General features: G+C 45.7%; 2 protein-coding genes across 2 annotated transcripts in view; one reads left to right on the forward strand and one right to left on the reverse strand.

Moving 5' to 3' along the window:
• Positions 1–24,640, reverse strand: part of LOC117346482 (alpha-1,4-N-acetylglucosaminyltransferase-like) — a 152,087-nt gene extending 127,447 nt beyond the window's left edge. Inside the window, exon 1 of the mRNA XM_033916143.1 lies at positions 24,525–24,640. The gene's annotated coding sequence lies outside the window, so the exon portion shown is untranslated. The remainder of the gene's footprint in view (positions 1–24,524) is intronic.
• Positions 16,859–19,521, forward strand: LOC117367824. The gene has a single exon (XM_033960798.1). It carries the CDS (start codon positions 16,859–16,861, stop codon positions 19,421–19,423), a length of 2,565 nt encoding a protein of 854 aa, XP_033816689.1. The 3' UTR covers positions 19,424–19,521.
• Positions 24,641–25,610: the final 970 nt, after the last annotated feature.

The raw sequence follows: 25,610 nt of genomic DNA on the forward strand, positions 1-25,610 counted from the left end.
CCCCTGAAGGCCTGTCCCCCCTTGAAGGCCTGTCCCCCCCCCTTGTAGGCCTGTCCCCCCCCTTGTAGGCCTGCCTGCCTGTCCCCCCCTTGAAGGCCTGTCCCTCCCTTGAAGGCCTGCACCCCCCCTGAAGTCCTGAACCCCCCTGAAGGCCTGCACCCCCCCTGAAGGCCTGTCCCACCCCCTTGTAGGCCTGCCCACCCCCTTGTAGACCTGTCCCCCCTTGTAGACCTGTCCCCCCTTGTAGACCTGTCCCCCCTTGAAGGCCTGCCTGCCCCCGCCCTTGAAGGTCTGCATACCCCCCGAAGGCCTGTCCCCCCCCCTTGAAGGCCTGCCTGCCTGTCACCCCCCCTCCCCCTTGAATGCCTGCCTGCCTGCCCACCCGCCCCACCCTGAAGGACCGCTCGCCCCCCTGGCCTCCCCGCACCACCTATGAAGCAGCACTACCTATGCTCCCGGCCTTGCCGTTCAGTCCCCACCACCCCCGAAGGACCGCTCGCCCCACTGACCTTCCTGCACCACCTATGAAGCAGCCGCAGCAGGATCGCGACGTCAGCTATCCCTGCGCTGCTTAGGCACTGCTTCCTGCGCCACGTTCCCGCCCCTCCTCTGACGTCAGAGGAGGGGCGGGACCGCGGCGCAGGAAGCAGCGCCCAAGCAGCTCAGGGATAGCTGACCTCGCGATCCTGCTGCTTGCTGCTTCACAGGTGGTGCAGGAAGGTCAGTGGGGCGAGCGGTCCTTCAGGGGTGTGGGGGGACTGAACGGCAAGGCCGGGAGCACCCCTTCAGGGCTGGCACCCGGGGCGGAACGCCCCTCCCGCCCCCCCCTTGGTACGCCACTGGTGTGGGCACACAGGACACATCAGCTGCCACACCTGCGCAGCCTTCTGGTATGTACTTGTCTTAATCCCCAATCTCACAGCTATGTCCCATATTCTGAGAGACCTCTCTTTCATCCTTCTTCTCCTACTCCTCTAATGGGGCAGAGAGTACACCTGCTGTTCAAACCTTTACATAAGACCTGTTTGATACTGCTCCATGTGCTGGTGCCAGAGCATGGAATTAGTTTCTTACACCCTTATACTAACAGTCTGGAACATTTGCTATGATCAGCAGGTGTGCTCAGGCAAGGTGTCTGCACATACACTCCTTCCATCCCCTTCATAATGTCATCAACACACTGCCCTATGGTAGCTGGGTATGTAGTCACACACCTTTGGGATGCATGTTACTGCCAACTCATCTCATCTAGACAGAGGTAGCACACCTGGAGGGAGTAGGACAAACTGTGGTATGCTGTGACTTCCATGTGTGCTTTTCCCTATGCAGATGGCAGCTCCGAAGAGATCAGCCAAAATGTAGTGCCATCGATGCACTAACTGTGCAGACAGCTGCAACACTCAGCCAGCAGGAGCCTGACGAGTCCCAGGACACCCAAACACAGGAGCCTGCCAATGGGGATGAGAACCTGCTAATTCTAAAACCAAAAATCAAATACTAAAGAAGTATAAGTCAGGTAATGACTTTATATTTTTAAATAAATTATTTGAATACTTTTTTAAGACAGATGTAAAAACACCTTTTATCAGACATCAAACATCATAAAAATTTTTTAGATAGTGCATATATTCAAACAAAGCACTTATCTTTATGAGATGTCAGCACTGTTTCAAAGATAAGTGCTTTGTTTGAATATGTGCACTATCTAAAAATTTTTTATGATGTTTGATGTCTGATAAAAGGTGTTTTTACATCTGTCTTAAAAAAGTATTCAAATAATTTATCAGGACATGCCTCATACTGCCCTGTAGGGCCTGGGAAGTGGTGGGGAGGGAGATGTAGTCATGGGTATGGTTAGGAAGGCACGAAGAAATTGGGCGAGGCAGTTTGAAATGGCAGGCTGAGTGAGCCCAGTGTTGGCTGCCAGGACAGACTGGAAGCCCCAGTTGCCAGGAAAGTGAGGGCTGCTGTTACTTTGAAATGCACTGGGATTGGGTAATTGCACTGAGTGCGGGCCTGTAGCAGGGGGGGGGGGGGGTGCAATTAGAGGCAGAGATCCTGTATGGTGGCCTTGTCGAAGCGGTATCACTCCAGGCACTGCTGGTCTGTCAGGTCAAGGAAGCAAGAGCGAGGTCTAAAGACCCTCCTGCAGTGGGCTCAGTGATGGCGCCTCTCATGCTCCCGCTCCTCTTCCTGCAGAAGGATTTCCACCACAATCAATGCATTGAGTCCTTCTATTGCCCACAGAGGTGCAGGCCACTACCACCGGCCAAAGAAAGCAGAGCTCATTAGAGTCTAAACAGGCCCCAGCCAGGCAGTCACCCGACACCCCCCTCCCCCCAGGGATTAAGCCAGGTGGTGAAATAGAGCACTCACTCCTGTGCAGCTCCTGCCACACGATAGAGACCACAAATGCGCGGAGAATTGAGTCGGTTCAGCGAATGGCCACCAGGATGGTCTCAGGACTCAAGGATCTCCTGTATGAGGAACGGCTGGGTAAGTTGCAGCTGTACTCACTCAAGGAACGTAGAGAGAGGGGAGACATGATCGAGACGTTCAAATATGTCATGGGCCATATTGAAGTAGAAGAGGATATCTTTTTTCTTAAAGGATCTACGGCGACAAGAGGACATCCGTTGAAACTCAGTGGTGGGAGATTTCATAGTGACACCAGGAAGTATTTCTTCACTGAAAGGGTGATTGATCATTGGAATAGTCTCCCACTGCAGGTAATTGAGGCCAGCAGTGTGCTGGATTTTAAGAGAAAATGGGATAAGCATGTGAGATCACTTCTTTTTTTTTTTTTTTTTTTATTGAGTATTTTCAACATTATTACATTCATTCAAAACATAATAAGATATGGATTATAAAGAAATTATACACTGTCCAAATACCAAATTTTACGCCCTTAGGCACATATCCATCTAGCCCACTAATGGAAGAAGACATCTCATTATTCATATAAACTTAACAGGAAATACAAAATAGGTATGGAGGGAGGAAGAAAAAAGAACAGACTTACCCCCCTTCAGTAACCTATATACCTCTTAGGACGCTATTTATATAAACCCCCCACTAAAGAAAGCTAGTAATTAGTCTTGTTTCCTTCCTTTAAGAAAAAGTTCTAATTGGGAAGGTTCCCAAAACACATAATCTTTATCTTGAAGATGCAAAATACATTTACAGGGAAATTTAAGAAAAAACGTTGCACCCAATTCAAGAACTTTAGGACATAAAGCCAAAAAAGCTTTCCTCCTATATTGAGTAGCCCTTGCCACATCAGGAAACATTAAGACCTTATCTCCACAGAATTTAGCCTCTCTATTCTGGAAATATAGCTTCAACATTAAAGTTTTATCTAGTTCATTAACACAGGTAATTAAAAGAGTAGCCCGGGTTTGGATCAAATCTTGGGAATCTTTGAGAAATTTTGTTAAATCTACTTCTACAGTACTCAATTGATCCATTCCCCCTTCTATTGGAAATTTTTTCTTTTGAGGTATATAAAAGAAGTTAGAGAACATCATGGTGTCAGAATTAGTGACCCCTAATATCTCCTTGAGATACTTTCTCAATAGTATCTCAGGAGATAATAAGTGAGTCACTGGGAAATTAACTAATCTCAGATTCCTTGATCTAACCTGATTCTCACTCATTTCCAGCTTATAGTGAATATTCAAGGAGTCTTTTGTTACTGCAACCATAGATGACTGTAAGTTCTTTATCTGCTTTCCAAGAGAAAGCGTACGTTGATCTAGATTCCCGATGTTAGCATCTACATTTCCCAATTTATCAACAACTTCATTGGAGAAAACTTGAACATGATTAGTAACTTTCCTTAACATCACCTCCATCCTCGTATTCAAAGTCCACAAGTCTTTTAAGGTAACTTCCTCTGGATTTTCTTCCAACCCCTCTGACTGATTAATTATTCCAGGAAAAACTTGAGGCATCTGCGAAAAAACAATCTCCGCAGTTTGTTGGAGGTAGGAGGCTTCAAAAGAAGCCCCTTGCAAACCCGTAGGTTCCAAGTTCCTGGGAAGATCAGGAGGGAGGGGAGGGGTGCGCTCTGGAGAACTCAGGGAAGCTCCTGAAAATGAGTCAGGTTTATCTACTGACCTCATGGAACCTGGTAACAACAAGTGTTTATCCATAGGTCCAACACTAACTGGTGTTGAGACCCGAAGTTTCCCCTTGCGTTTCCCCATATCAATCAGGAAACAAACATATAGCACAATTAGGTAATAAATTCAACTTAACTTAAAGCTGTTCATACTCCAGAGGCTCCAGTGGCTCTCAAGGGGCTCGTAAGGGGCATGACCTGCCCCTCAGGGCACGCCCCTCCGGCCACGCCCTGTGGCTGCACCACAGGAGGAGGCACTTCTTATCTCCCGGGCTGCAGGACCCGATGTTGTGGGTGTCCAGTTTCAGTGCCTGTTAGCAATAGGCACTGCAATATCGGGAGAGACACTCCGGGGGAACAGAAGGTAAAACAGCTCACAAACAACTCCCTGGTCTCCTCTCACTGCGCCCTCCAGGAGATGCTTCCCCGATATGCCACAGGAGGAGGCACTTCTTATCTCCCGGGCTGCAGGACCCGATGTTGTGGGTGTCCAGTTTCAGTACCTGTTAGCAATAGGCACTGCAATATCGGGAGAGACACTCCGGGGGAACAGAAGGTAAAACAGCTCACAAACAACTCCCTGGTCTCCTCTCACTGTGCCCTCCAGGAGATGCTTCCCCGATATGCCACAGGAGGAGGCACTTCTTATCTCCCGGGCTGCAGGACCCGATGTTGTGGGTGTCCAGTTTCAGTGCCTGTTAGCAATAGGCACTGCAATATCGGGAGAGATACTCCGGGGGAACAGAAGGTAAAACAGCTCACAAACAACTCCCTGGTCTCCTCTCACTGCGCCCTCCAGGAGATGCTTCCCCGATATGCCACAGGAGGAGGCACTTCTTATCTCCCGGGCTGCAGGACCCGATGTTGTGGGTGTCCAGTTTCAGTGCCTGTTAGCAATAGGCACTGCAATATCGGGAGAGACACTCCGGGGGAACAGAAGATAAAACAGCTCACAAACAACTCCCTGGTCTCCTCTCACTGCGCCCTCCAGGAGATGCTTCCCCCGTGAGATCACTTCAAGGAAGAAATTAGGGAGTGGGTCATTAGAGTGGGCAGGCTTGTTGGGCCGTGGCCCTTTTCTGCCGTCATCTTCTATGTTACTATGTTTTAATCATACATTCAAGACAATACCCAATTCTAAAAACACTTTATACAGACGTGCAGGGGAACAAAAATTCATATTCCAAAACATAACATGCTAGACAGACAGACCTAATAAAGAACACCGGGATAGAGACACAATACTGGAAAGCAAGGGAGACCATTATTTTTTTATAATTCTCCATTCTGTTCCTCTCTTCCACCTCTGCTAATCCACAGAAGTAAAATAAAACTATATCATATACCACTGTTTTCAATTCTTTTCCCAAATTCCCTCTTTTATTTATCAATACAACAATTTTCATCTGTTAGGGGTTTGTTTGGTTTTTCCTTCTCACTGAAAGCAAGATGAAGGCACTGATTCACAATGTAACTGTGAATGAGTGAATAGCAGAATTTAAAATACCATGTCATTTATAGACGTGGAATATTCTATCATAGTTATAATCACCTATTTCAAAATATTCAGCACAACCCCTTTGATTTTATGTTTGGTACTTCGGCTCAAGCATATAAATTAAATACTGGAATGAGTGAACTTTTTCCCTCTCTCCCCCATCTCTCTCTCACATTCTCTATGTTTAAGTAGGAAGCAAGATAAGACTCCTAAGGATTTATGACATAGGCAAATAAATAGAACTTGCACACACGGTCACACACACAAAAACATTTAAATCTTGTTTCTGATTACGCTGAGCTCTATTTCACTCATTAAAACATTGAATTGTGAAGATCTCTACACTAGAGGTCTGCACGGGAACGGGGATTGCGGGAATCCCGCAGTTCCTGCGGGGGTCCTGCGGAAATCCCCCCTAACCCACGGGACTCCCACGGGGATGGAAGGCTTTGGAAGCAGGGTTCATCCATATAATGGACACGTCAGTCTTAGTAAAAGAGGGGGTTTATAAGTTAATTACCTGAACAGAAAACAAAAAAAGGGTTCCACCAAAGAGATTCCACAAGGAAAACAGCAGCGCAAACACAAAAGAAACTGTGGAATTGATGATCCTGTCAGAAGTAATTGCTGTTTTTTATGGGGTCGGGCGGGGATGGAGATAATTCCTTTCAGGGATGGGTGGGGACGGAGAGGATCCTGGCGGGGACAGGTGGGGATGGGTGGGATTTCTGTCCCCGCGCAACTCTCTACTCTACACCTTTAGTTTAAACAGGCTATTTCTAAGGTAAACACCTCTAGAATTTGACTCATGCAAACTCTCAGAACCATGAAATACATTGAATGCCTGAAAGGATGGGGTTAATAAGTCCCTTTAACAGGCAGCTTAATGGAAAATTATACCTGAAATAAAACAATTTTCCCTGGCTCCTGTTGCTCTCCACACCCCTCTAGCCTACAATGATTGGTAAATCAACTCCCTGTACTCTTCAGTATCTTAATTTTATTTAGATTTCACTATCTACCCTTATAAATTATATTTTAAAACTCCTCAACTGGCTAATATAGTTGGAAAAATATCATATCAGCCCCTCCCCTCCCTGCTCACCACAACTGAGAGTGAACCTCCTGCACCGTCCTTGCGTTAACTCTAAAATCTATACCCAGGAAAAAGTAATCTATCCCTTTGTCCAAATCTAATTTTCCTTTTACATTAGCATACATAATGGCACGTGCACTAATGCTGTAACTTTATAACTCTTGCTAAGGCATATATATACAGGTCTCATACAAAAACAGATTATACTATCATTAGATAATATTATTCCTTATATAATTTTACAGATAGCACATGAATATTATTTAATTAACGTAAAGAATGTTTATCTAAAGATTTTATACTTACAGTTGGCTGGCCTTCCATAAAATATACCTTCACCGTACAGGACACCCCTACGCTACAATTTTAGCCTCCGTGCCCCCCGGGATCACAATTTTTAACACAAATATGCAGCTAAGACAATCCACCTTCCCCTCATTTTTATATTTATATTTTGCACACCTTACCACTGCCTTCTCAGCTACATTCTGATACGTATCCACCTTATCCATTTACAATTTATTCTGACCTTATAACATTGTTAACACATTCTGTTGATCACATATACTCCTCTCCAATCTTCCTACCTTCTGTTCCAATTCATCCTTCAACTCATGTAATCCTCTCCAGGCTATTATATTGTTATCCCATCCCGGTATAGAAGGTTCTGGAGCCTGCTCCAGATTTCCCACTTTTTTCTGCTGCTTCTTTGACCACATGATGCACCCCACTTCTGGTACCAATTTGTAATGCCACATATCTATTTAATAAGGGTGCTTAGTAACACTCGAAGAAAGCATCAGAGGAATATGATATTTTATTGCATAAACATCAGATAAAACAGATTATATATATATATATATATATATATATATATTGTCACAACCCTAGGCCCGTAGCTCAGCGTTTGCCAGCTGTGGCTCGGTCTAAACCTAGCCCTGCCATCAGAAGGGCTAATCAATGCGATAGGGTTGTGACCAGTCATAGGGAGAAGCCTACCTTTCCCTTTAGCTCAGACTTGGCTGATCTCCAGGGAGGAGAGGAGTTGGAGCAGAACAGCTCACAACAGCTTGAGAGGGACCTCCCTCCCCCTGCGAACTCCCAGCTGAAACAGTTAATGAGGAAGCCAAGACAAACCAGGCAAATTCTGCAGGCAACTCCGCCCCCTCAGAGAGCAGGGCAGGTTCGTCTGAGTACTTTAGAGGCTGCTCTAAAGAGGAGGAAGGCAGTCTATCCTGAACCAGCCCAGGGAAGGGTCCCTCCCGAATGTGCTCTTGAGTCCCAGGACTGGGAAATGCAAGAGCCTGACACTGACCCTTTGGCCAACCAGCTAGCTACTGAGGAACCTATGGATCTAGGTGAAACTTCCAGTCTGCCTGAAGACGTACTAATGGAAGACAGCTAAGTGGCAGGGCTGAGAGGTGTAAGGTTTATTAACCTACTGTGTTTGTGTTTGAACTGTTTGGGAAAAGGTGTTTTTGTTGGAAAGCCCCTGGAGGACTTGTGCTGGTTGAGGCTGTCCCTGTTTGAGTAAAGCAGGAAGAAAAAAAAGGGGGGAAAAAAATGTTTTTTCTTTTGCAAGTTTAATTTGCTAGCTAAAGTTAAGCTGGCTGGGACTGCCATGGTTTGAATGACAGAGAGGGAAGTAATGTGGGGAGAATCTACTTACCATTCCAGGTTGGGTTAGTGGGGCCATTATTGGCATTCTGTGAATCAGAAAGTAATTAGTAGATTCGTTTACTCCCCTCCCCCCACCATCTCCTTTAGAGTTGGTTGGGGACAAGCCAGAATACCTTAAGGCTTGTACACGAGAGCTTTTGAGCAGTGCTGTGAATATGGGTGTTGTTTTGCCTATAAAGTTAACAGCCTTTTTGCTTTTGTGATTTATTTTGTTTACTTACCTGATTAGAGGGCAGAGCTGTCCTCTTTGCCTTTGGGCAGCTCTAACTTTTGGTTTCCTGACATAAATTGTTTTCTTTATGGCAGAGAGTTTGGGACTGACTGTTGGCCAACTCTCTTTAACCCACCACTAAATAAAGTGGAGATTTCAGGACCAGTAAAGTGACTCTTTTGTCTTTTGATTTCCTGACAAAGCAGTGAATGTTATCCAGCAGGACTTCCCTCTACCTAGGGAAGCACGTCAGAGCAGCGCGAACGTGAGCGTGGGCCATACCTACTGCAACTACAGGTACCGGCCCCGCCACAATTGGTGTCAGAAGTGGGATAGTGCGCCTCCTGCTGGACATACGGTGAATTTTTTTTGGGAAAAAAAAAATATATATATAATATATTTGGGAAAAAAAAAAAGTTTTGGGACTTTCAACTAATTTGTTGTTTTAGCTTGTTATTTTAGTTTGTTGTATTGGTTCCTGTCCTTGAGTGCCTGCTTCCGGAGTCTTCTGCCAGGAGCGCCGAAGAAGCACGAGACCGGAGGGATCCTGCTTAGCCCACGGCGAACCTGAGTTGGAAGAGGATCGAGGAGGACTGGAAGCCGCAATAAGAGGACAAAAACGCAGACAAGCGACTGGGGGCCAAGGAGGCCTACAAACCAAAGGCTCTGACTCACCAATCGTTCGGGTAAGGTACCTGACCAGGGGATTGGTGAGGGAGATTGGCTACCCTGTTGTTTGTACCGCACTTGGGTTGGTCTCTCTTTTTGTTTTCTTCCAGGTGTCGGGTCAAGATGGACCAGCAACAGCTCATCGCTTTTCTGACTGCTGAGAGGCAAAAGCAGAGCGAGGATTTACAGGCCGTACTGAAGACCAACCAAGAGCTGTGGTATCGGTCCCAGGAGCTGTCTCGGCGACAACACGATGAGATGGTGCTGGCAATGGGGGAGCAAACGCAAGTACTGTCAAAAATTTTGCAGTACCCCTCGCCAGTCGCAGGCGGTGAACCAGGACTCAGTGGCACACCGCAAACCACAGGGGCAGCTAACCCTCTCGCTATGCTGAACCTGTGCAAAATTACGCCAGCGGATGCACAGGACGAGTTCTTGTCCGCATTTGAGAGGGTGGCTACTGCTGCTGGTTGGCCTCAGGGTCAGTGGGCCGTAAGGCTTCTCCCATGCCTTGCAGGTGAAACCTTGTCCGCGTTCCAAACCTTAGCTCCAGAGGTAGCTAATAATTATCAGGTTGTGAAAACACATATACTGGAATATCTAGGCTACACCCCTGAGCATTATCGTCAGAGGTTTAGGGCAACGGTTATGCAGGAAAGGGAAAGGCCTAAGGCACTGGCTCAAAAGCTATCCAAGTTGGCTGAGCGGTGGCTTAGTCCTTGGCTGGGGGATGCCAGGGCCTTAGTTCTGGAGGTGATCAGGGAGCAGTTTCTGCAATCCGCTCCAAAGAATCTGCGGGGCTGGGTGCAGAAACAGGGTTGCAAAACCCTGGCCCAGACATTAGAAGTGGCAGAGGCCTATGTGGATGCTCAGGGCATCTATGAGGAGGAAAAGGCAACCTCCCGACAGAGGCTGGAAAAGGGTAAAGCCAGCAGAGGTCAGGATCAATCCGGCAAGACTGCGGGGTTTCCCAAGTCTAAGGAGTCTACCCCGAAAGAACCCATTAGATGTTATCACTGTGGTAAAACAGGGCACACTCAGAGGTTCTGTGCGGGAAAGAGGGATTTAATGGTAACACAAGGGGTAAACACCCGGATTCCGGAGGCATACCTCGCGGTGGTATCGGTGGCAGGAAGGAAGGTGTCAGCCCTGGTCGATACTGGGGCGGATCAGTCAATGATATCTTCACACTGTTTTAACCAATTGTTTCTTCGGGAGAAGGTACCAGGGAAAGGAGACTCCGTCAAGATCAAGTGTGTGCATGGGGATAGGGTAAGATACCCTCTTAGGCCCACAATTATTTTGAGTAGGGATAAAGTGTATAAGGTGAAAGTGGCGATAGTGCCTGGAGCTCCTTATGACCTGATACTTGGTCGGGACTGGGAAGGGTTAGAGCAGTATCTCCAGCCAAGACAGGGGTTAGTGGGCACTCGGTCCCAAGGCCCTGCGATCCCTCCGAGGGAAGAGGAATTGGGAAGCATATTTCCCTTCAAGGGGGATGTGATAGGAGAATGTTCCCGGGATCAGGGCCTACGGTCGCGAGCCCAGAGTCGGAAACAAAAGCAACAGAGAAGTAAAGCCTTGGAGCGGGTTCACGCCGCTAAGGAAATTCCCTGGCTCCCTAGGGAGGTGACACAATTATTCCCCACCTTCCAGGCGGAGCAGAAGGCTGATGCTTCCCTCCAGGAAGCCTGGAGACAAGCATCTCTATCGTCTAATAAACCAGGGTCCTTTAAAATGAAACAGGGGTTATTGTATAGGTATACGACGAAGAATGGGAGGGACAATAGCCAAGAGCAATTGGTTATTCCCCAGGGGTTTCGGAGGACTATTTTACAAGTGGCTCATGACTATCCGCTCTCAGGGCATAAAGGATCGGAAGCCACGGGGGTTCAAATAGCCCGTAGGTTCTTTTGGCCGGGGATGATTCAGGACGTGGCAGATTTTTGTAAATCCTGTCCAACCTGCCAGAAGCTGTCCTTAAGTAAGCCAGCTAGGGCCCCACTCATACCTATACCGAAGGTAGGTGAACCGTTGGCCAGACTGGCCATGGATATCGTAGGCCCGTTAGAAAAAACCCCTCATGGGTATAGTTTCATCTTAGTTATTATGGATGTGGCCACAAGATTTCCCTGGGCTTATCCTCTACGTAAAGCCACCTCGATAGCTCTAATGAAGGAAATCATGGGGCTTTTTTGTATGATTGGGTTCCCTCGGGAGGTCCTAACTGACCAAGGAACCAATTTCATGTCTAGGGAGATGGAGGATTTCTGGCAGGGATTTGGTATCCGTCACCTGAGAACATCTGCTTACCATCCACAGGCTAATGGAATGGTAGAGAGGTTTAATCAAACATTAAAGCAGATGTTAAAAAAGGTAGGGATTGGGGAGAAGCATCAGTGGGACCTTCTTATCCCGTTTGTGTTATTTGCGGCTCGTGAGAAAATACAGGATTCACTAGGAATAAGTCCCTTTGAAATGCTGTTTGGGAGAACCCCTAGGGGAATACTGGATGTAGTTAAGGATCACTGGGGTTCACAAGAAAGGGAGGAGACCAATGTGATCTCCTATGTTACCCAGTTGAGGAGAAGGCTAGAGCAAGTGGCGCAGCTTGGAAAATGTAATCTGGAATGGGGTCAGCAAAGACAAAAACAGTATTATGACAAAAAAAACCAAACTCGCCACTTAAAGGTAGGAGATAGGGTACTAATACTAGTGCCCACTGATCCGCACAAATTCATGGCTGAATGGAAAGGCCCGGCCACCATTATAGAGAAATTGAACCAAGTAAATTACCGGGTCAAGGACGAGAAGAATAGGACCCAAACTTACCATATTAATCTCTTGAAACCATGGCGAGATCGGGAAACACTGGCCATGATTGTAGAGCAAAAATCCGAGGAGGACTTTGGACCGCAAATAGCGGAGATGAGTCAGGAAGAGGGGGTCAACGTAGGAGTGGAGTTAACCGATGGCCAAGCGAGACAATTAGAAACCCTAGTTCAGGCGTTCGGAGATGTGTTCTCTCCGATACCGGGGCGTACGGAGGTAGTGAGGCACGACATAATAACTACTCCAGGGAAAGTGGTTAGAGTGAAACCTTATAGGTTAACAGAGGGGAAGAAGGAATTAGTACAGAGTCTGGTGCAGGAGATGCTGTCACTAGGGGTTATTGAACCATCACAAAGCCCCTGGTGCAGCCCCATTGTCATCGTTCCTAAAGCCGATGGCACGCCCAGATTCTGTATTGATTTTCGCCAGCTTAATGAAGTGTCCCAATTTGACGCCTTCCCTATGCCCCGGGTAGACGACCTATTAGACCGTGTGGGGCAAGCACAATTTCTCTCTACACTTGATTTAACGAAAGGTTATTGGCAAATTCCATTGGCTCAGAGCGCTAGGCCAAAGACGGCCTTTAGCACCCCTCATGGACTCTACCAGTTCAAACGCATGCCCTTCGGACTTCACGGTGCTGCTGCTACCTGCCAACGCGGAATCACTGAAGTACTAAGGGGACATCATCAGTATGCTGAAGCGTACTTAGATGATATAGTAATTTTTTCCTCGGACTGGGCGCAGCACCTGAAGCACGTAAGGGCAGTGCTGGACTCCCTCAAAGATGCGGGTTTCACAGTTAACCCTAAAAAGTGCTATTTAGGACAGCGTGAGGTAAAATATTTGGGGTATGTAGTGGGCCGAGGGAAGGTCAGGCCTATAGTGGACAAAGTGCGATGTGTAAAGGAGTTTCCACTTCCATCTTCCAAGAAGCAGTTAAGGGGATTCCTAGGGCTGCTTGGTTACTATAGGCGGTTCATTCCTCAGTTCTCTGCTAGAGCTGCTGTTCTCACTGATATGCTCAAAAAGGATAAGCCTGACAGCTTACGGTGGGCAGCGGAGGGCGAACGGGCTGTAGAGGATCTAAAAGAAGCCTTATGCACCAATCCGGTGCTCACAGCTATTGATTTTGCAAAACCCTTAATCTTGCAGACCGATGCCTCAGGAACAGGATTGGGAGCCATACTAAGTCAAGAGGTGCAAGGAATGGAGCACCCAATTCTGTTCCTTAGTCGCAAACTACACCCTAATGAGCGAAACTACGCAACAGTAGAATTAGAATGCTTGGCAGCCAAGTGGGCCATGCAGACACTTGAGCACTATCTGCAGGAACGCGAATTTTCTCTGGTCACTGACCATGCCGCGTTAAAATGGCTAAATACCATGAGAAATAACAACGCAAGGTTAACCCGGTGGTATTTGGCCCTGCAGACATTCAGGTTTAAGGTGTTGCATCGCCCCGGCAAGCTAAGTACAAATGTAGACACCTTGTCAAGGGTTCAGGAGGATGAGGGAAGGCCTTTACAGACTGGGGACAGTCAACATCTTAGGGTAGGGGTATGTCACAACCCTAGGCCCGTAGCTCAGCGTTTGCCAGCTGTGGCTCGGTCTAAACCTAGCCCTGCCATCAGAAGGGCTAATCAATGCGATAGGGTTGTGACCAGTCATAGGGAGAAGCCTACCTTTCCCTTTAGCTCAGACTTGGCTGATCTCCAGGGAGGAGAGGAGTTGAAGCAGAACAGCTCACAACAGCTTGAGAGGGACCTCCCTCCCCCTGCGAACTCCCAGCTGAAACAGTTAATGAGGAAGCCAAGACAAACCAGGCAAATTCTGCAGGCAACTCCGCCCCCTCAGAGAGCAGGGCAGGTTCGTCTGAGTACTTTAGAGGCTGCTCTAAAGAGGAGGAAGGCAGTCTATCCTGAACCAGCCCAGGGAAGGGTCCCTCCCGAATGTGCTCTTGAGTCCCAGGACTGGGAAATGCAAGAGCCTGACACTGACCCTTTGGCCAACCAGCTAGCTACTGAGGAACCTATGGATCTAGGTGAAACTTCCAGTCTGCCTGAAGACGTACTAATGGAAGACAGCTAAGTGGCAGGGCTGAGAGGTGTAAGGTTTATTAACCTACTGTGTTTGTGTTTGAACTGTTTGGGAAAAGGTGTTTTTGTTGGAAAGCCCCTGGAGGACTTGTGCTGGTTGAGGCTGTCCCTGTTTGAGTAAAGCAGGAAGAAAAAAAAGGGGGAAAAAAAATGTTTTTTCTTTTGCAAGTTTAATTTGCTGGCTAAAGTTAAGCTGGCTGGGACTGCCATGGTTTGAATGACAGAGAGGGAAGTAATGTGGGGAGAATCTACTTACCATTCCAGGTTGGGTTAGTGGGGCCATTATTGGCATTCTGTGAATCAGAAAGTAATTAGTAGATTCGTTTACTCCCCTCCCCCCACCATCTCCTTTAGAGTTGGTTGGGGACAAGCCAGAATACCTTAAGGCTTGTACACGAGAGCTTTTGAGCAGTGCTGTGAATATGGGTGTTGTTTTGCCTATAAAGTTAACAGCCTTTTTGCTTTTGTGATTTATTTTGTTTACTTACCTGATTAGAGGGCAGAGCTGTCCTCTTTGCCTTTGGGCAGCTCTAACTTTTGGTTTCCTGACATAAATTGTTTTCTTTATGGCAGAGAGTTTGGGACTGACTGTTGGCCAACTCTCTTTAACCCACCACTAAATAAAGTGGAGATTTCAGGACCAGTAAAGTGACTCTTTTGTCTTTTGATTTCCTGACAAAGCAGTGAATGTTATCCAGCAGGACTTCCCTCTACCTAGGGAAGCACGTCAGAGCAGCGCGAACGTGAGCGTGGGCCGCACCTACTGCAACCACAGGTACCGGCTCCGCCACAATATATATATATATATATATATATATATATATATATATACATATATATATATATATATATATATATATATATTGTCACAATCCGTCCCCTGTGGCTCCGCTCATCCCAGAGCTGCCGGTGACTAAACCCTATCCAGTCATACAGCGAGCTAACCACGGGGATAGGATTGTGACTAGTCCCAAGGGAAAATGTGTATTTCCCTTTAACTTAAAGCAGGCTGAACTGCAGGGAGTAGAGGAAGGGGAGCAGAACAGCTCAGAAGAGCTCCAGAGGAACCTCCCTCCTCCTGTTCACTCTCAGCTGAGACTCATAATGAAAAACCCAAGACAAGCTAAGCAAACAGTGCAGGTAACTCCTCCCCCTCAGAGAGCAGGGTGTGTTCGGTTGAACAATATAGAGGCTGCTCTGAGGAGAGGAAAGTTAGTTGGCCCTGAGCCAGCTCAGGGAAGGGTCTCTCCTGATTATGTTCCTGACTGTGAGGATGTGATAATGCAGGAAGCTGACACTGACCCTATTGCCAACCAGCCAGCTCTGCCTGAACCCATGGATTGGGGAGAAAACCTTGGACTGCCTGAAGACATGCTCCTGGAGTGAGGATAAGTGGCAGGTCTGGAGGTTTGTGCAGGCAGGAGCTTTTCTCTGTTTGATAGAGTATCGTTGTGCAGTAGTGCTGCGTGTGGGAAACTGCATAGACTTGTGCTAAGAAAAAAAAAACGTTTTTTTTTAGTTAATTCAATTGGCCTGAATTGGGGACTGATGTATGTGAATGTGAGGGAGGTAAATGGTGTGATTTTGGGGAGAATTCACTTAAGATCCAGGTTGGGATAGTGGGGCCATTATTGGCATTCTGAGGTATCAGAAAAGTGATAAGTGAATTCCTTTACTCCCCTCCCCCACCAACAGCTTCTCTGTTGGTTACAGCCAAGCTTTAAGACTTGCTGAGCTTGGAGGCCCAGAACTTGTGTGAGGGAAAAAGGTTCCTTTGCCTTCTTAAGGTAAAGACAACCCCTCTAGAGTTCTGTTAGTGATTTCAATACTGAACTGTTACTTAACTGAATTGCCTGATTGAAGGTAGCAGTGGTAAACCCATTCCGGTGGGTCCACTCCATACTTTATTTTGATATTTGGATAAAGCATTCTACTTGGACTTTGATTTTTTCTTTGAATGCTTAAGGGAGACGTTGCTCCCATCATCGTTTCACTGAATAAAGTGACTTTGAACAAGTAAAGCTGATTTGTTTTATTTTTGATATTTGATTCCTGACCAGTAAAGATATACCAACAGGACTTCCTTCCTTCATCGGAAGCACGCCGGAGTTGCACTCGGGTGAGCAGGGACCGGGTTCTGGAGAATACAGGTACCGGCCCTGTCACATATGGTACCAGGAGTGGGATAGAGCGCCTCCTGTTGGACACTAGTGGAACTTTTGGAAAAAAAAAATAAAAAATTTTTTTTGTTTGTTTATAGTTGGAAAAAAAAAAAAGTTTTGGACTTTGGAGCTAATTTGTTGTTTTAGCTTATTGTTTTAGTTTGTTGTGTGTGTTCCTGTCCTTGAGTGCCTGCTTCCTGAGTCTTCTGCCGGAAGTGCCGAAGAAGCTGGTGACCAGAGGGATCCTGTTTAGCTCACGGTGAACCGGTGTCGGAAGAGGACCAAGGGGAGCTGGAAGCTAAGATAAGAGGACAGAAACGCAGCTATACGACTGGGGGCCAAGGAGGCCTACAAACAAAAGGCAAAGACTCACCTTACGCTCTGGTAAGAGGCTTAACCAGGGGGGTGAGGGAGGTTGACTACCCTTATATAGTGGTACCGCACTTGGGTTGGTCTCTCTCTTTGTTTCTTGTAGGTTATCCGGCACGATGGACCAGCAACAGCTGATAGCGTTCCTGACGGCGGAGCGACAGAAGCAAAGCGAGGACTTACAAGCAGTGTTAAAAACCAACCAAGAGTTATGGTATCGGTCCCAGGAGCTATCTCGGCGGCAACACGACGAGATGGTGCTGGCGATGGGGGAGCAAACGCAAGTACTGTCTAGAATTTTGCAGAACCCATCGACATCTGCAGGCAGTGAGCCTGGACATAGTAGTTTACCACAACCCTCAGGAGCAGCTAACCCTCTAGCCACGCTGAATCTGTGCAAGATCACACCAGCGGATGCTCCGGATGAGTTCCTATCCGCATTCGAGAGGGTAGCTACTGCTGCTGGTTGGCCTCGGGGTCAGTGGGCGGTAAGGCTACTCCCATGCCTTGCAGGAGAAACCCTGTCTGCTTATCAGACACTAGCCCCTGAGGTAGCTAACAATTACCAAATGGTGAAAACACATATCCTAGAGTACTTAGGCTACACCCAGGAACATTACCGCCAGCGGTTTAGAGCAACCCTTATGCAGGATAAGGAAAGGCCTAAGGCACTTGCTCAAAAACTGTCTAAACTGGCTGAGCGGTGGCTTAGTCCATGGATTGGGGATGCCCGGGCTATTGTATTGGAGTTGATCAGGGAGCAGTTTCTGCAATCCGCTCCAAAGAATTTGAGGGGCTGGGTGCAGAAACAGGGCTGCAAAACCCTAGCCCAGACCTTAGAGGTGGCAGAAGCCTATTTGGACGCTCAAGGCGCCTATGAGGAGGAAAAGACAACCACCCTACTAGGCCTGGGAAAAGCTAAGGGCAGCCTAGGTCAGGACTCGCCTAGGAAAACTACAGGGTATCCTAGGGCGAAGGAGCCTGTCCCTGAGAAACCCCCGAGGTGTTATCGTTGTGGGAAAATAGGGCATACCCAGAGGTACTGTAGGGCGACGAGGGATTTAATAATAACTCAGAGGCCTGGGGCCCAGATTCCCGAAGAATATCAGGTAATAGTCTCAGTGGCCGACAGGGAGGTCTCGGCTCTCGTCGATACTGGGGCTGAGCAGTCGGTCGTATCGGAGCAACTATGGGGAGAATTGGGCCGAGATCAGGAGATGGGGGCGAAGCAAGTACCCATCACCTGCATTCACGGAAAGACACAGGAATACCCTCTCAGAGCCCTGACCATACAACATAGGGGTAAAAAAACCCGCATATCAGTGGCAGTTTTAAAGACAACACCTTACCCATTAATCCTGGGAAGAGATTGGCTGAATCGGGCACGGATAGGAGTGCCTGAGGGAAAGGGGAGTCCGAGTAAATGTGTGTTGGGTAGTCGGGTAGAAGAGAGCTTAGTTGCCTCACTGGAGGGAAGACGACGGGCTAAGGGGTTAAAACCTAAGTATGGGAAGCCTACAATTCGGTGGGCTCCGCTGTCCGATAGAGCCAAAGCACCCACACGGGTTTACTCTAAGGCTGCAGGCTATGACCTATATGCCGCCTGTGAACAAACTATCCCTGCTAAGGGAAGGTCCCTGATAAACACTGATATACAGGTATCTCCCCCGCCAGGTGCCTATCTGCGGATAGCTCCAAGGTCAGGATTGGCGTTAAAGCAGTCAATTGATGTGGCCGCTGGGGTCATTGACCCAGATTTTAGGGGTAATGTCGCAGTACTCCTGGTCAATCAGGGTGATAGCGAGTACAAGGTGCAAATCGGGGATCGTATAGCTCAGCTCATTTGTGAGAGAATTTGGCACCCCAACCTGGTACAGTGGTCCCGTCTCCCGGACACCAGCAGAGGAGAGCAAGGGTTCGGGTCCACAGGGGTAGGAACTATAGAAAGGAGGTCTCGCCCTGAATTAGGATCTGAGCTGAGGGGAAATATAGAGGCCGCTAAAATAGCCGCACTAGATGCCGAGATACTGAAACTGAGAGAAGAATTGACACTAGCACGAAGGGATTGGGAAGCTAACTTAAGAACCCAAACCGAAGCCAAATTCCAAGCTTGGAAGGATCCCCTAGACCGAGATAATCAACGGTCCAGGGAGGAAATGTCTGCCCAGTGTCAACGGGAGTCAGGGAAGCTGACCGATCTTATGGCGCAAATTACTGCGCAACTGAAGGTAGTACAGGGACAAATAAGGGAAAATGAAGTCCAACAGCAAGCGATTCAACGTAGCGTTATGGAAATAAAGAACACTTGCGGGGAACTAACAAACCAAACTGGGAAAGCAGAGAGTTGGGTAGCTAAACAACGGGCACAGGAAGAACAACTGGAACAACATGCCCAGCATTTTGAAAAGGTACTGGATACCTTTAGGGGAATGGAACAGGACCTGGAGGAAGTGAGGGTTCAGATTGCCCAAGTAAAAAAGGAAGACTTAGGGGATATAACTCAGGTGGTAGCTGCCCTTGCACAGAGAGTAGAAGGGTTGGAAAGTCCTCAGGAACAGGATAAAGGGGCCTTAGCAGGACCTTATGAGACACCCCTGTTGAGATGGCCGGAGGATTTTGAGGACTCTGATCCACCACCCCTAAGTCAAGGGAAAAGGGCAAATAGACCCCGGAAACGATATTGAGCATCGCCCTGGCAAGTTAAGTGTGAATGTTGACACTCTGTCTCGAATGCAAGAGGATAGTGAGTTGCCCCTGGAAAATAGGGACAATCAATCCTTAAGGGGGAGGGTATGTCCCCTGTGGCTCCGCTCATCCCAGAGCTGCCGGTGACTAAACCCTATCCAGTCATACAGCGAGCTAACCACGGGGATAGGATTGTGACTAGTCCCAAGGGAAAATGTGTATTTCCCTTTAACTTAAAGCAGGCTGAACTGCAGGGAGTAGAGGAAGGGGAGCAGAACAGCTCAGAAGAGCTCCAGAGGAACCTCCCTCCTCCTGTTCACTCTCAGCTGAGACTCATAATGAAAAACCCAAGACAAGCTAAGCAAACAGTGCAGGTAACTCCTCCCCCTCAGAGAGCAGGGTGTGTTCGGTTGAACAATATAGAGGCTGCTCTGAGGAGAGGAAAGTTAGTTGGCCCTGAGCCAGCTCAGGGAAGGGTCTCTCCTGATTATGTTCCTGACTGTGAGGATGTGATAATGCAGGAAGCTGACACTGACCCTATTGCCAACCAGCCAGCTCTGCCTGAACCCATGGATTGGGGAGAAAACCTTGGACTGCCTGAAGACATGCTCCTGGAGTGAGGATAAGTGGCAGGTCTGGAGGTTTGTGCAGGCAGGAGCTTTTCTCTGTTTGATAGAGTATCGTTGTGCAGTAGTGCTGCGTGTGGGAAACTGCATAGACTTGTGCTAAGAAAAAAAACACGTTTTTTTTTTTAGTTAATTCAATTGGCCTGAATTGGGGACTCATGTATGTGAATGTGAGGGAAGTAAATGGTGTGATTTTGGGGAGAATTCACTTAAGATCCAGGTTGGGATAGTGGGGCCATTATTGGCATTCTGAGGTATCAGAAAAGTGATAAGTGAATTCCTTTACTCCCCTCCCCCACCAACAACTTCTCTGTTGGTTACAGCCAAGCTTTAAGACTTGCTGAGCTTGGAGGCCCAGAACTTGTGTGAGGGAAAAAGGTTCCTTTGCCTTCTTAAGGTAAAGACAACCCCTCTAGAGTTCTGTTAGTGATTTCAATACTGAACTGTTACTTAACTGAATTGCCTGATTGAAGGTAGCAGTGGTAAACCCATTCCGGTGGGTCCACTCCATACTTTATTTTGATATTTGGATAAAGCATTCTACTTGGACTTTGATTTTTTCTTTGAATGCTTAAGGGAGACGTTGCTCCCATCATCGTTTCACTGAATAAAGTGACTTTGAACAAGTAAAGCTGATTTGTTTTATTTTTGATATTTGATTCCTGACCAGTAAAGATATACCAACAGGACTTCCTTCCTTCATCGGAAGCACGCCGGAGTTGCGCTCGGGTGAGCAGGGACCGGGTTCTGGAGAATACAGGTACCGGCCCTGTCACAATATAAACATCACCATGTCTGCCATGTCCGTCCCTCACAATCGGGAATCCTTTTGATTGATGGGTCGTTACAGTCCATGGTCTCCCCTTGGTTGCAACGATGGATTCTGGATTCTAGGATGTGACTCTCAGTCTTATATAGCACAGAAAATGCTGAATTCACAGTTATAAGTTGTTTTGCAAGTATGTCTCACACACAGATGGTTTTCAGGTTCTGTGCCCTTAGTTTCAACTATAGCAGGATATGCTCTTGATAATGAAGTTGCAACAAAGTTGAAAACAGGCATGAAACAGCACAGGATGTGCCTGCAGTATGCTCTCAGTAACAAAGTTGAAGCAGAGTTAAAAACAGAGTTGAAGCAGACATGAAGATTCATGCAGGTTGTTACGTACGCTATACCCTGGCCATAGGCACAACATTCCCTCTATGAACCAGTCTGCCGAATAGCCAAGCAGAACTAAGAAAAGCTAAACATTCCCAAATCTTTATTTATTTTAAAAACCAACATCAAGTGCAACATATTATCAAACAATTTACAAAATAAAGCAGCACTTAATTCCATCAATTGATTTAATAAGTACATATCCCTTTCCCCTACCCATCCTTTCATACAATATAAAGACAATCAAGAGTAATACAAATGACCAAGATAAGCAATTTACAATTGAATAATAAATTAAGTACATTTCCCCCCCCCCCCCACCCTTCCTGGATGTGTATATCAACGGGCAAAACTAATAATCAATCTTTACAAAATTTTGTCAATGGGTCCCAAACCTCCTTGAATTTCTTATAATGTCCCAATTGTATTGCACTCATACATTCAAATTTATAAGTTTGGCACATGGATTCCCACCAAAAACTATAGTTTAACCTGTCCCAATTTTTCAAAATAAGCTATATAGCAACTCCCGTCATGATGAAAAGTAGTCTATTGTTATATGGAGTTATTGGACTCTTGGCCATCAATAACATACCAAACAGCACTACTTCATATGTCAATGGAACTTCCAGAATTCTATTTATTTGACCCCAAATGAATTGCCAAAAGTTAAGTATCAAGGAACATAAGAAGAGCAGATGATCCAGTGTCCCTATATCAATATGACAGTGCCAGCATCTATTTGACTTAGAACTATCTAATTTTTGTAATCTAACAGGGGTCCAAAAACTTCTATGCAAAAAAAAAAAAACCCATATGTCTCATAGATGCTGACACTGTACATCTCATCCTCCAAAACCAAATCCGTGGCCATTGAGTCGCAGAAATCTGCTGCTTAATCTCAATGCTCCAAATATCTCTCAAACTTGTTTTTGGTTTCAATGCGCAACCTAAGAAAAATTAAAAAATTATCTGATAAGGATCAATATAGTATTATAGTTCAATCTCTTGTATTAGGTCTTCTAGATTATTGCAATATTCTCTATCTACCATGCCCCATTAATTTGATCAAACAGTTACAGACAGTTCAGAATACAGCTCTCAGGTTAATTTACTCACTCAGAAAATTTGACCACATCACCAATGCCTACTTAGACTCACATTGGCTACCGATTAGAGACAGAATTCAATTCAAACTATACTGTATATTCTTCAAAGTAATTTATGGTACGGCACCCACCTATCTCTACAATCGCCTAAATCGTCTTCTTCCAACAAGAATAAGATCACAGAACATATTGTCCTATCCATCACTAAAAGGCACTCAGTGCAAAAAGCAATATGATAACCTCCTAGCTACATATGCAGCAAAACTAGAATCCTCTATCTCCAAATTGTTATCTACAACATCTGACATTAAAGTTTTCCGTAAAGAAATCAAAACTTTCCTATTCTTAAAGTATATTCAACCTACTTAATCTCCTCCTTCGCCTACTCTCTTTATAACTTTACCATGTATAGTCCTGATACCCTGGTATCATCCTCTCTATATCCTAATAAGCAACAGGTTTTTCAAATAATCAACTTAATCCATATTATCTTCCACTATAACCTTCTTCTTAACATTTTATGAAAATCAGATAAGCTTTTATGCAATGTAACCAGAATTAATTTTCCCACGAAATGTAATTTAATATGTTATGACATTCCTATGTAACGTTTTTTCTTATGAAATGTAATCAGAAATAATTTCCTATGTAACATAACCAGAAACAATCTCTGATATATTGTATCTATGTCTTTATCTATTCTATCTGCTTTATCTAATAATTATTTTTCTTGGGTACTTTAGCTAGATTGTGAGCCTTCGGGACAGTTAGGGAATTTCTAAGTACCTTTTTTCATTTATTTCAATTTTTATTGCATATTTATGGTATCTATACTGTAAACCGCTTTGAACCTCACAGTATACAAGAAATAAAATTATTATTATTATTATTTCTTATTCATATAACTAGATATTAATTTATACCACTGGGTGGAGTGATGCCCTAGGAAATCTGTCTGGAAGCATAGGACTGGCAAGCTATACTGACTTTTTAGATTTCACCAATCAGGGAACCCCCTTCTGAATGGCTTGCTTCAATTGCAACTACTTATAAATTTGAGACTTTGAAATACCGAATGATTGTTGCAGTTGTGAAAAATCAAGCATTTTCCAATTAGATATCACATCATCTAACATACATATGCCTGCCTGCATCCAATGCTTCCAGAGGATCTTAGACCCGCCAATTTGAATCTTGGAGTTCACCCATAAGGATTGACACGTGGACTTTCCTACTGGAATCTCTGTTAAGGGGGGGGGGTGTCTGAGCCATAGACAAGATGGATGCTTGAATCTCTCTCTCCTCCCTCTCTACTTAGATTATTGACTGCCTGACGTCTTTTCTCTTTTTTTTGGGACTTCTCATCTACTTTTTTCAAAAGATAAACATGTCAGCTTCTAAACCATGTAAAATGGATACCTCTCCTAGCTCCACTGCTAGTTTGAAAAGGACCAAACAGGATCCTCTGACACTGGAGAAAATGGCTCCTGAGGAAAAGTCTGCCACCTCAAATGATGTTATGCTGGAAGAAATCAGAGCCCTTAGGGAATTGACCACAAAACATTTTGAAACTACAAAAGAGTTAAAGGATGATCTTGCTGAGATCAACTCCTCTCTGACACAATTTCAACTGAGAATTGAAAAGCTTGAATCCCGTGCAGACTCTGCTGCCTTGGAGTCAGCTCAATTTCAAGATCTCACTGACAAGCGTATAAAAAAGCTTGAACAAGACCTCGAGGATATTACTAACCGAAGCAGACGTAATAATTTAAGAATCATTGGCTTAAAGGAACATATTGAAGGGTCTGATATGACTGAATTCCTTAAGAAATGGCTACCTAAGGTATTAAACATGGACCCTGACTGCGAGCTGGACATCGAGCGCTCTCACCGTGTTCCCTCTCATATGCGCCTCAATCAGTCTTCCCCACGCCCGGTGGTAGCCAAATTCCTTCGCTTTCCACGGGCTCTACAAATCCTCAATGCGGCCAAGAATCACCCTGGACTGAACATCGACGGACGGAAGATACTAATTGTGCCTGATCTTGCAAAAACCACTGCTAGAAAAAGAAAATCTTTCCTTGCATTAAGACCACAACTGAAATCCCTCAACGCACGTTATGGTCTCCAGTATCCGGCACGGATGGTTGTTACCTTAAATAATTCCACTAAAGTCTTTGATTCACCCAAACTCCTGCAAGCCTACCTGGATCAGACTCAGTCAAAAAACTCCTGAAAGTGCCTGCTTTCTCCTCTCTCACTGGATCCCTGTTTTCTGCAAGTGTCAGTGTTTCTTGCCACTGCAGACACCTCGATGTCTCCTGACTCCGATTTGAAACTGTTTACTGTTCTTCTGATTAATGGTTAACTCTGTTTGAAGCAGACATTTGGTTTCGGTTTCCACATATTGAACTACTGCGAGATCTGTTTAACGTGCTGAGAACTCTTTCCCTTTATTTTGCTTTACTCCCTGTCCTCGTGTTTTCATTACACAAAATGGCTCCTGCCCTGCCTGAGGACTTCCTGCGCAAGTACTGTTAATTACTAAAAAGCTTTTGGAGCTATCATCATCTTAATAGTTTCCATCCTTCCCCACCATGTTAAATTTAAGGGACTCCATCTAACCGTTAGTGTATTTTATCATGTTTATGATGTCTTCAATGGTAAACTTTATTGTATCTTCTATTGTGGCTCCAAAATGAATACCTAAGTATTTAAGTTTCGTTTGAGTCCACTGAAAATTATAGTCCGCAATGGTATGTTGCAATACGTATTTATTAAGAGGAAGTAATTCTGTTTTATCGGTATTGAGCTTGTATCCAGAATATTGGGAATAAGACTTAATCAATTGTAAAAGAGTTGACAATGAGGCAGGATCAGTATAAATTAACACATCATCCGCATACGCAGAAAGTTTAAGTTCAACTGAACCGTAGCGAATACCTGCTATTCCAGGAGATTGACATATGTAGAGGAGAAGAGGCTCTAGCGCCAAGTTAAATAATAGCGGAGATAATGGGCAACCCTGTCGGGTACCACGGGTGGGATAAAACATTTTAGAGTGTAATCCATTGATTCTGACAGTAGTAGAAGGCCTAGTGTACAACAGCCGGACCATAGATATGAATCTGTCAGAAAACCCAAACCATGACATTGTCTGAAATAGAAAGTCCCACTCAACTCGATCGAAAGCTTTTTCAGCTTCTAGCGCTAAAGTCAGGTAAGGATGAGATGAATGCTGGGCAATTTGGATGATTGAGGTGAACAGTCTAGTATTATCGCATGCAAGCCT

Source organism: Geotrypetes seraphini, chromosome 1 (assembly GCF_902459505.1).
Source record: "Geotrypetes seraphini chromosome 1, aGeoSer1.1, whole genome shotgun sequence".
NCBI classification, from domain to species: domain Eukaryota; kingdom Metazoa; phylum Chordata; class Amphibia; order Gymnophiona; family Dermophiidae; genus Geotrypetes; species Geotrypetes seraphini.